This window comes from Sinohyriopsis cumingii, unplaced genomic scaffold, assembly GCF_028554795.1.
Source record: "Sinohyriopsis cumingii isolate HCF-2022 unplaced genomic scaffold, ASM2855479v2 utg000624l, whole genome shotgun sequence".
Taxonomy (NCBI): domain Eukaryota; kingdom Metazoa; phylum Mollusca; class Bivalvia; order Unionida; family Unionidae; genus Sinohyriopsis; species Sinohyriopsis cumingii.
This window is the reverse complement of record NW_028315919.1, coordinates 422,055-434,502: the sequence shown is the minus strand read 5'-3', so window position 1 is coordinate 434,502 and position 12,448 is coordinate 422,055. Positions and strand designations below refer to the sequence as shown.

Genomic DNA, 12,448 nt, shown 5'->3' with positions numbered 1-12,448 from the left:
TAATACTGGCCGCCATGTATAGCCTATCGTGTGCTGAAAAATGGCGTTAAACCCTACAACAACAACAGATTACAGCATATGTCATCATCTTCCATCTTGGATTCTTTATCGGGATTCAAAGTTGAAATAATTAGAACATTTTGTTATTAGGACTTAAACAATTTTTTTAGTAGATTATTCTTGGATTATTTTTTATTTTACAGGGAAATAATTTAGTATGTTTTCAAAGCTTGTTTTCACTCTTTCTTGTGTTACTGTTCATTTGAGTCTAAACATGTAACAATATATATATATATATATATATATATATATATATATATAAGCAAAAGCAGTTACCGTGTCTAATTCAAATAGTTATCATTTCATAAATATATACAGACCAGTCTGGAGGCCTTGTGGTTTGAGCGTCCACCTTGGATGCAGGAGGTCACAGGTGCAAACCCTGGCCGAGTCATACCAAAGACTCATAAAAATGGTACTCGCAGCTGTCTTCTTAGGCGCTCAGCGTTACGAGGTTAGTGTTAGGACTGGTCAGCCTGGTGTCGGGATAATGGTACTGGGTGGACATCATGCTACATGTCTTCAGCATGATGCCCCAGTACTAGACATCACTATAAACTTTGACTTTGCAGACATCATAGCAGTATGACTGATTTTTTTTAAAAGCTACGTTAATAGTCCAAATCACACACACACTCACACATAAATATACACTGTTTTTGCTGTTTTACATTTGTTGATTGCAAGTAATGTTCATACTTCCACTGAGAAAAATTAAAACAAAAGCATAATTTTGTTGCTTCACATGCTGAATGCATCTAATTAACTGCTGAATAAGCACATTAGTCGTGACTTCTCAAAACTAGTTTTGTTCATGTCGGTCTCAGGTGACACTTTGGCATGTGCATTGCCTTAAAAGTATGTCTTCATGTTGATCAAGTCTTTATCCGAGAGTAGAACACGACTGTCTTCTTGTTCACTTAACTGAGCAGTAACCAGGACTGTAACATAAAAATCCAGGCATTGCATGCATGTGGTGACATTGTACAATTGAGAATAAGCTGTCATACAAGCCTGTTGAAAATGACAGGAAATTCAATTTGTGGTACAAGAAAATACCTGGTTTCTTTGATGAATTGAATACATTTCCCAAAAAAGTTAGCCAATAAACTTAGCATTATCAATATCATCAACACTTATGTACATACACACAGACACAAACACACACACATGCACACACACTAAATAAGAAAAAATGAAGTTTTTTTTATGAGATGTGTATGCAAGACAACAGTGCCTGAAGTGGCATGAAGACAAAATTTAACCATGGTGTGATGAATGCAAGGATGACACCATTACTTTTCCTACAACCATTTCAGTAGGGCATTAAAATACACCAATGTTCTGTCCTTAAAATCTTTTGGTTAGTTTCCACTTTCCATCTTTTATCATTTACTTATGAAATGCTCTCACTGTCACTGTTTATTAGATAGTGGAGTATAGCATTAACTTTTAGATTTTCCCGCTCTCAGTTTCCACATTGTGCGTTGAAAAAGGAATTCCACTTTCATAATGTTCCTAACTTTACCATATCAATGGCAATGATAATAAAACTTTGGTTTTTTTTCATGATTACATGAATCTGACTCAAACAACCTTTGCCACTGATTAACTGTATAAACTGTCCAGCATTCCATGAGCATTAAGCTTGAATCTATGTGAATAACATTAAGCTTGAATCTATGTGAATCACATTAAGCTTGAATCTATGTGAATCACATTAAGCTTGAATCTATGTGAATCACATTGAGCTTGAATCTATGTGAATGACATTAAGCTTGAATCTATGTGAATAACATTAAGCTTGAATCTATGTGAATCACATTAAGCTTGAATCTATGTGAATCACATTAAGCTTGAATCTATGTGAATCACATTAAGCTTGAATCTTTGTATCTTTGAATCTTCATAGACATGACTCTTGTAGCTCTTTCTTAGGACTTGTTGAAATCATTTTTTAAATTGTATTTGATTAAACATGACCATATCTTGTGGGTTGTGAGTATAATATGCTTTTCATGTGACACTTCATGACATGGAAGGTAGACAGAAGCTCAGTGGTCAGCATTACAGACTTAAAACCTGTAAAACCTACATTGGATTTTACCAGGACAACTGCCATTTTGTGTACTTTACTCTGATCGCCATAATACAATACATCTCTTAGTTTCTGTTCCATACAGACAAAGTATATTCATATTGTGCTGTTTTAACTTCCAACAGGTGGTAAAGAACATGGTGTTTATCAGCAAAGTGGCCATGTTGATGAAACAGAAGTCTTCTGCAGAAGGCAACCAGACAGCAGACAAGTCCACCCAGCTGACTGTGGAATGGCTTGTTAAGAAAATGATCAGGGAGGTCTATCATGAGGCAATACACAATCCAGGCAACATTATCAAGGTATACAATGTCTGCATGTATTACATTTATTATTTTACAATAGCCTAACATATTCAGTGTCTAATTTCTTAAGTAGTGTTTGAGAGGTCAGTACCAACTAGGTATTTTAAATTGTTTTCAATACTTACTTTTCAGGTTTTTCTTTAGATACTGACATCTTGTATGTAATACATTTTTAAAACTCCATCCATATTGTAACTTGTGCTTGTCCAGCCCATTACTTACCATTTTCAGAGAGATTCCATGAAATATTGCCCAGGTAGGTAACATTAGTAGTACAGCCATGTTTCCTGCCTTGGGGTCAAGGTCACATCAAGGGAACATTTAAATGATGCGATTTGTCTGGAGTGTAACTTTCAACCATGGAAGACCTTAGTGAAACTTTACTGAAAGTTGTATCATGACTAGAAAGTGTGTTTGCACTCAATGTCCTCACCTTCTGTCTCCAGGTCAAGGTCATAGCAAGGGAAAATGTGATTTGGTGACTTGTGTCTTTGTCTGGAGTGTAGCTTTTGAACCACAGGAGATATTTTTAATGAAACTATGCCCATGTATATATCATGACTAGACATGCTCCTTGATGTGAAGGAAACATGTAAATTTACCTTTGTCTGGAGTGTAATTTTTCAACCACTGAAGATACCTTAATGAAACTTTGCTGAAGGTTATATCATGACAAGAAAATGTCAAGGTCAATGTCAATTTCACAGCAATTAAAAATATAATCCTGTGACTTGTATTGTTGCCAGGATTGTAACAGCATAAGTCTGTAACACTGAATATACTTTAATAAAACTTATATACCATGACTTGTCTCATGTCCCCAGCCTGAAGGCCATTGTCACAGCAAAGGAATATGTAATTCTGAGACTTGTATTCTTTCTGGACTTTTTAACCACATCAGATATTATAATGCAACTCTGCTCAAGTATATATCTTGCATAGATAGGTGTGTCTTTAGCATAATGAAGTGTCTTGTACCATAATGAAGCCTCTGCTGCCTGTAGGTCAAGGTCATGGCACAGTAAAATGTAAATCAGTGATCTGTATTATTATCTTTGTTGTTGTTTTGGGTTTAACATCATTTTTCACTGCATGATGGGCTATACAGCCTAACTGGTGGAGGAGAACACAGGGGAAAACCCTGATAAGAACAACCAATCCATGGGAGGTCACCCAGGACCCTTGGTGATCTTTTTACATGTATGGATAAAACTTTTGAACCAAACAAGTTATTTTAATGAAACTTGAACTTGTTATTTATCATGACCTTGTCTTGCCTATTGACAGTCATACTCCCAGTCTCAAAGTCAAAGTTTCAACAATGGCCCTGGGTGGCCAGGTAGTCTAAAGGACTCACCTTTATTGATCCCTACCATCTCACCTCTGCCCATATGGGTTCAAGTCTCGGACTCTGTGTGGGTATGCGAGAAAACTTGCCAGTTGTAGTTCTTCCCAGAGTTTTAATGGGTTCTTCTTCCACCAGTTATACTGGACATCATCTATATCCTATCATGTGCTGAAAAATGGCATTAAGCCCGCAACAACAACTACAAAGTCTCACCAAAGAATGTAGTTCAGTGGCATTTCTCCTTTATCATGCTGCCATTTTTTAAACCCCAAGTTAATGCCTTGTTTTAAACTCTATAGATGTTTTGATGGAAATTTAATTAGGTCCACATACAGTAATCAAGTCCCTAGATCAGAAGATGAGGCAAGGTCATTAAAAGGTATAGATGTGCCATTTTGCAGTACCCTTATTTCATTGGTTGAGATCGTTCATATCTCTGTTCATTTTTATTTCTAAAATCAGTTTTATCATTTTTTCAGAGATCCAATGTTTTTAAATGGCTTGCAGCCATTAGTCTTAACCTAGGATCAGAAATGTTGATTTCTATCCTTCCGATTGTAATGCCATCTCTTCAGAGAGAATTGAGTGAGCAGTCTTCTACACAAGGTAAATCATTTTTTGTATTGTGTACTTTGAATTAGGTGAAGAGCCAAGTAAAGCTGTGAAAATTGTTTAATAACTGTCTTTTGTCATCTGACTATGTAAATTATTTTCAAGATAATTGACTCACATATGTATGGCAAGACAGATGTTTACTTATTCAGTAGTGGTGGTGGTGGTGGCATCAACATTAAAGTTATTGCAAGTCATATATCTTCTACATCAATTGTTGTATTTCACTGTAACTTTGGTACATTATTACTGAAGTTTATACCCAGATATCCTTGAGGTTCCTCTCTTGCCTTTTGAAGCAGAAAACTACGTTATTATAATAGCGTTATTGGGCAAAACACCACATTATACAGAACGCTTGTATAAATAAATATACGTCTTATTTGCATTATTGGATCAGCAGCAGTTTTAACATGCAACTTCCTTGGGAATCATGGGAAATTCCACATGATAGATTTACCAAAGGTCAAAAGCCATGACATTGCTGGAAAAATATGTTACTTAACTAGCCCACCTGTGGCATCATTATGAAATTGAACACCTTATAAAAATTTCCTTTGTATTTAAAAGGAAAAAGATAAATTACAGGTACCATAAAATTGTATTTGTGTTACAAGATATTGTTCTTGTCATTGGCATGAGGATTAGTTCCAGTCCTTCACTTAAGGTGACATTTAAATTTGTGCAATACTTTTTTAATGTGATATCATACAGTGTATTGTTGAATTTACTATTAGATATATCGAAGCTACTGGGCAAGAGTGGTCATTGAAACAAGGCAGGATAAAAGAACTTCCTGAGTCACCAGATAACATTTTAACAAGGGCAAAAACAATCAGAATCTCAGGTTATTGCTTCCTTTTGGGTTGTAGCTTTAATTTAAATTAAATTTGATACAGTGACAGATTTAAATTTAAATCAATTTCATTGCATAATGCTGAAATTTATTGTCTTTATGGAGTCAAAAATCTTACTTCACTCAATGTTGTAAGGCTTATCATTGCTGCACAGCAACATCATGTAATGCAAATCTTCAATGTTCCGTGATAAATAAAAGCTAAACTTGTTTTCTTTTTACATGAAATTTATGCATTTCATTTCATAATACAGTAGCTTCTCAGTGCATGTATCTTGTGCATATAATAGTCATTTTAGGTTGATAAATTTGACATCAAACCAGTCTGTTTGTGTAAGATTCTCTAGATATATAATCCAACTTTTTCCAACAGATTCCCCACTGCGACATTTGGCAGGGGAGGTGATGGAGCTCCTGAAGAAGTTAGTGGGAGTGGAGGATTTCACAAGGGTCTATGCAGCTGCCCAAAAAATTAGAGCTGAGAAAAGAGAGACGAGGAAACAGCAAAGAGCCATTCAGGTAAACATGATATCCTTATTTAGGATCTTGAGATACAGGTTGTTTGGTTTATGAGTAGATGAAAACCCTGCTGTAACATGCATCGTTATAACACAGCTTTGGATATAACTTGGTCACACCATGGCTCTCAGTATTTCTATTGAGTATCCTGATCATAAACATGATAGCACTTCCAAAGCATCAGTGATAATGCATTCAATTCCTTATTTTATTTCTTCATTTTTGGTAAGTACTGATGTGAGATTATATTTTTATCTTGCAGTTGAACCATGTTAAATTTTACTGTCAGATATTTGCACAGATTGTTATGTCAACACTTGTTTGAAATAATCTGTACAGATTGTTATGTCAACACTTGTTTGAAATAATCTGCTCAAAGTAGATGCAACAAACCATTTTATCAGCCAAAAACAATACTCACTAATCATTTATGTGGAGACTTCAACAGAACAATTTTTTTCTTTCTTGCAACAAGTTTCATCAAATATTGATCTTTCCTAAGATTTCAGGGAAATGTCAGCATGCAGATTGTTTGTGTTTGTGCTTTTGAAAATTATGCACCATTTTCTTGTAGCTGTGACCTTTTTATGTAAAATGAATTCTGAAAAAGATTTGTGCTGAAAATATATTTTATAATCATTTCTGGCATCTGCTAATATCAGTTTAGTTTTGCTGGGTCAGTGCAGTTTACAGCTGGACTTGTCTTACAAGTGAGTATATACGGTACTTTTATTTTATTAAAAGATGCTTAAGAATGTAAGAGGCTGTCATTTTCTTCTGTAATAATGCAGAGACCATAAAATGAGTATTGGACTGGTTCTTTACAGGCGGTTTCTGATCCAGAGTTTGCAGCAAAGAGGAAGATTAAGAAAAACTTGGCAAAACAGGTCACCAAAAAGAGACGCATTGACGAACTGCGGCCATCACGTAAAGCTCGGAAGAGGAAGTATCAAGAAGTTACAGCAGATTGACATTCTTTCTTTAATTTAGACTCTGTATTTAATGCTATGTCTTGTGACAGATTGTTGGATACTTTTTAACCTTAGAAACTAATGACATCAGTTGTCTTATGCCATTGGAGATTAGCTCTCACATCCTAGGGCTACCTTGGCTTAAGAAATAGTTTTCTGTGTTTTAGCTTTTCAAAAGCACCAGGAAAACTGAAGTCCAATAGTTTAAATGACCCATTTTATTGGAGGCAAATTCTAACATCATAACCTGTGACTACAGTATTAATTTCAATGGTTGCTTAAAGGTCATATTCAAAGGGTAGATCCAGCCACCATAATGAAGTGTCTTATAAAGTGTACACATATTTATAACTCTCCCTTTCACTCTCAAGGTTATCACCCATTATTTCCAAATGTTATGAATTTATTGCATTTTTTTTTAGTGTGATTGGCTGTAAATGGTCACATGATACTTATGGAATGTTTTAAACAGTAAATTCTATGCTGTCTTTTGGTTCCCAATCTGTTTCCAGTGCTTTCTAATCAAGCTTTGTATCAGCTCCCAACAACATCACAATAACAATAACAACAGATACAGTGGCTGCATTGTGACTTCAGATCACATCTGGCAACAGCAGACATAATCTCAGATTCAAATTCAAACAGTGCAATCACAAGTCCTCTCTGCACCCAAACACTCATTGTATTTGTGAAACAAAGCATATGTGAATTTATCTATAAAGATTTTTGTGCTTTAGGGGCTGCACCCAAACACTCACTGCATTTACCTAAAATGATTGTAGTGCTTTATTTGTTTTTGGATTTTGGTGTTTCCTTGGCAAGCCTACAGTCTAGTTTGGTAACAGACACTGCACCTGAATTTTGATTATCACATATATCTAGTTCTCAATCAGCAATTTGAGACATGATTATAATTGTGACAAGAGATATAGTTGCCTTGTAAACAGTTTTGTTACTATATTTAATCAAGAGCTTTGCCCTACAAACTATTTCATTTGTTGTAATAGCTATGGTGATGCTGAATATTGAACTGAAAAGAAACCGGTTTTGTATGTTTAGTCATGGACAAATGTGCACTAATGTCTTGACATATTTTAGGATCTCTTTATCCTGATGGAGAAAGAGAGGAATGGAGGGAGAGAAGGAGAAGAAAAGGAAGAAAAATGAATTAGGCATAAATATGGAAATATAAGTTGGAATAACAAGCATAAAGACTAATAAATTTCCTAAATGGGAAAAGAAAATAGTTCCAATAGTGAGATTACCACTGTGATGATAAAAGTGGTATTACCACTATGGCAGTATGCATTTTATCTGATACATTTCACTACTTCAGTATGAAATATATCATAAATAGGTTTCTTATCCAGGAAATTTTGTTCAAGTTACACAAAAAAATAAGTATGCCTTTATCGCTGTAAACATTTGGTTAGACTATATTCAGATAGGTTTTACATATAAAAGGTTAGGATATACTTTACATACAATTATGTTATCAAAAAAAAAACATATGCCTTAATGAAATAGTCTATCTTATGTAAACTAGGTGAGCAATATCAAGTCCACATTGGCCTCTTGATTTATTAAACCCTTTTAATAAATAATACTATGGGTATTAAAATCCATGCCTGTAACAGTTTTATCCAGTTGTAGACATGTCAACTAAGCATAGTATATTTATGTATTGAACTGTGATATTGTCTGAGTACATATCACATATCACCTGATATCACATGAGCTTCTGTTTAACAATTTCGTTTCCGGTAATATCTAAGAAAACTATACCTCACACAAAAGAAACAATCATGTATGTAAAGACTGAAGCGGTCAGTCACTTTATTGAATATGTACAATTTTTTAAAATCTTCTTTATAGAATTGTGTCTAACTAATAAATTGAATATGAACTTGACAAGATCATCTTTTACCTTAATTAGGATTTTACATGAATTTTGTTCTACAAGGCGCTAACAAGTACAGAGCTAAACTGAGCTTTTTGTTGAAGTTTGAAGAAAAAATTATTTGGTATATATTTAACTATAGACGAAGTGATAAGTGTGTACTTTACAGCTCTTATATTTTTTAATTGGAGTCTAATTTTGGCTTTTTTGATTGAAAACCACAAAAGAACCAAAATTAAAGAACTCCATTATTATAATTGAATATGCATTTATGAAAAGTTCACAAAACTGGTAGTTAGGGTAGCACCAAAAGTAATCTTTGACAGTAGGTTCACTCAGAATAAATGCCAAAATATGACACTGTAGATATTAAGTGCAATATACGAGTCTTACAATTTAGAAAAAAATGTGTAATTATTTATTTGAGTAAGGACGATATAATAAATATGGTTATGTAGGTGGAAACTGGTCTGTATTTTGTTCAGTATCATACTCATTGAGGAACAATATATCTTTAGCACTTTCCATGTTATCCTGATGTCATGAGTGGAGTACAGTATTGTACTGTGGTACAAGTTGCTCAGTAATTCACAGATGTGTCTTTTGTACATGTTTTAATCACATATGATCACTTTTCTATTATTTTGAGAATAATACAAATTTTTAATTATACCTGAGCATTTTCTGTTGATCATTTTATAAATTCACTGTTTCTTTTACAGCAAAATTAGCTTGGCACTGACTTGAACAGTTGTAGAGTAATGACTGAATATATCTATGTACAAACTTACATTGACCATGTATAAACTACTGTATAATATTTTCTTGTTGTCATGACAAATTAAATATGGAGAGTTCTATTTCCATATTAAAATGTTTTATTGAAAAATAAAGATGATTCAATAGTCCATCTTCACTCATCCTTCAGTCAGCTTTCCAATCTCTCGATAGATTTTGAATGTTTTACACATCTGATTTGGGACTGAGAAGGGATTGATAAAGGACAAACATGAATATTCCCAAATGAAATGAAAAGGAAGCATGTGGAAAATTGTGAAGCTACACACACACACACACACACACACACACACACACACACACACAAAACTGATAGGAATCAGTATCGCACTATTAAAAATATGAATATGTCAATACGCCACAGAAACTCCCACCAGTATGGTGCAATTAAGGCAAAGTAGTAAATTAAATAGGGGCCATAACTCCATTAAAAATCAAACGACCATGGTGTTACAATAAAACATTATATCAAATTTGGTTTAAATCCATGAAGATCTTTAAAAGTTAGGAAATTTAAGATTTAAGTCAAATACTATTTTGCTGGACGACGTTGAAAAGCAGACTTTATATTTTCTTCATGTAAAGACTTGTACTGAATTCAACTTAGTCAATAAAGTCCTTCAAAGATACTGGAACAGAAACAAAATGTAAAGGCCAAGTTCAGAGTTAAACAGGAGTCATAACTAGGTTAAATTGTGCTGGAAAATGGTGCATATTGAGCTTATCATGGATTTCCTTATACGAAACGTAATTGTAGAAGTTAGTGTAACAACGGTTTAATCAGGTAGGGGCCATAACTCTTGTGGTAGAAAGCAGTGAAACTCAAACTTGACATGGGGACCTTTTAATGTACAGCTTTGTACAAAATTTACAATCTTTTCATTATATCCTGTTAAAGTCACTGAGCAGAAACAAAATTTATGACATATAAAAGGGCAGAACAGGATGTGATAGGATGGAACAGACAGACATGGATAATAATATTTGCTCCTTCTTAGATAATGTGGATTTGAATTGAACATATGACAGAACTTAGAGTTTGGCATAGGAGACAGGCAAAATTTGGTCAGTAGTTTTTGCTTCAGATCTGGAGGAGTTTGACCTAATTTTTAGCATGCAAATGGACAAAATGATAATTACTATGAAATTGATTTTATCTATATTAAAATATGCTCATCATCTCATCACATCAGTCTTTACACGGCAATGTGTTGTCTTTTATACAGTCCTTACAGGTGTATGTAGCACATACATTTTTATCCTTTCTTAGTAGATCATTCCCCTGGTTATATTTGTGGCAGTCCTCATGATTGATGATCACAACAGGTGGCACTCTACAGTTTCGTATTTTCCATAAGGTTAGGATTTTAAAGAAAAAAAATTTCCCCGGCTTTCCTCACTGGTTATACTGGCTATTTAAAAAAGACCTTGTATATCTTAGGTATGATGCAAAGAACCTTTAATTCCCTTTATTTTGGTGTATGATTTATGGGTGTACTATGGGTTATAGAGTATACAGCTTGGCCTTACTTCAAATGTGCACCTTTCAAAAAGGTGCTAGCTATACTTGGTCATTTTCACTTCCTGAACTTAAGAGGTAAATTGTATAAAAAAGAGCTGATAACTTTTTTTACATTTTATATATTTGGTAATTCATTCATTGCACTTTCAGAAGCTGGTATTGTCTCGTCTGACAAAATTCATTTTCCCTATTTTAATAGCTGCTATGTATAGTGTACTTTAGACTAATTCAGATTGATTTTTTAACACAAGGGAGCAGTCATTTTAGTTAGCAGTGTGCTTAAATCATGTAAAATTTCCAAAAGTACAATATCCAAAAGAAATATCATCCACATTACATTAATGTAGCATACAGGTATGCAAACATTCTCTCCACTGTGCATGTTTTAAATGCAAACTACTTCACCTTACATACGTCACTCTCTCAAAAGTACATATTATCTGGTGAGCGCCACCAACACCTGTGAAATGTATTGTTATGGGATTCAGGTTTTCACTGAAGTCAGGCTGAAGTTTTCTCAGAAAATGTTCTTACATTGTCTGCACTGAAATGAAGCAGTGTTACTACTGAGTCTGCCAAGAAGCTAAAATTGTTTCCTGCCTATGAATAGATTCAACTTGCTGACTTCCTCTCAGAATGTTTTCAAGATTGATTCTGTCAGTGTTGACTTTGGGAAGTCCTTAAATTCAACTTTACAGGAGTGGCATAATGCATTTTCATTGTCCCTGAGCCATTTTTCATGTTCCATCTCATGAAATTCCTGTTACATCCACTATTGAATTTCATGTGAGATTTCAGTTGTTTAGATTTTGGTGCTTTATTATTAAGAGATAACACACAAATAATGACAAAGTTTGATTACAGATACCATACTGTCTTGTCTTATATCACCTGAGCTTTTGTGTGATGACTCGTGCAACCATAATCCATTGTATCTAATCCATTCCTAAATACTTTTTGATGATTCTGAAAAAACCTTGTATTTAAGTTTAACACCAAACATCTGAAACCAAAAGAGGCCAAGTAAAATTTAATAAGTACAAGAAAATTCCTGTTCTGAAATGTTTACTAAAATAATTTTGAGTTTATGGGAGATTTCAGTGAGTGAGAAAAGATACAGCAGACACCTCTCATCTTGTAAGGAAAACCCTCCTGGTGAGGAGGTTCACAGAGGTCATTTTTAAAAATTTAGAATTTTGTTCCAGGTTTCCCATTTTCTGCTCAGATAACACTGTCTTTCAGTCGCCTAGTCTCCCTCTCCCCAGTATAAATTTGTTTCTTTTTCACTTTTTTATTAAAAGAGTTTTCATGTATTTTTTACAGTTATTCTTCTGATTCATTTTTTTTTAACAGAAAATACAATTTATTTTTATGTCAATCATTAAAATCATAACTATTACTTCTTGCTTTTCATTTTTTTCTTGTCAACTGACCCTTACAACAAGTGCTAGTAGATTTA

The 12,448-nt window shown here is 34.0% G+C and overlaps 1 protein-coding gene across 2 annotated transcripts in view; it reads left to right on the top strand.

Moving 5' to 3' along the window:
* The window catches only part of LOC149773571 (small subunit processome component 20 homolog), a 169,552-nt gene extending 159,978 nt beyond the window's left edge, over positions 1 to 9,574 (top strand). For both annotated transcript variants that reach the window (XM_089946373.1, XM_089946372.1), the window contains exons 60-63: positions 2,284 to 2,460; positions 4,291 to 4,417; positions 5,653 to 5,798; positions 6,626 to 9,574. In XM_089946373.1, the coding sequence (XP_089802499.1) occupies positions 2,284 to 2,460; positions 4,291 to 4,417; positions 5,653 to 5,798; positions 6,626 to 6,769 (594 nt within the window). In that variant the 3' untranslated portion in view covers positions 6,770 to 9,574. The remainder of the gene's footprint in view (positions 1 to 2,283; positions 2,461 to 4,290; positions 4,418 to 5,652; positions 5,799 to 6,625) is intronic.
* Positions 9,575 to 12,448: the final 2,874 nt, after the last annotated feature.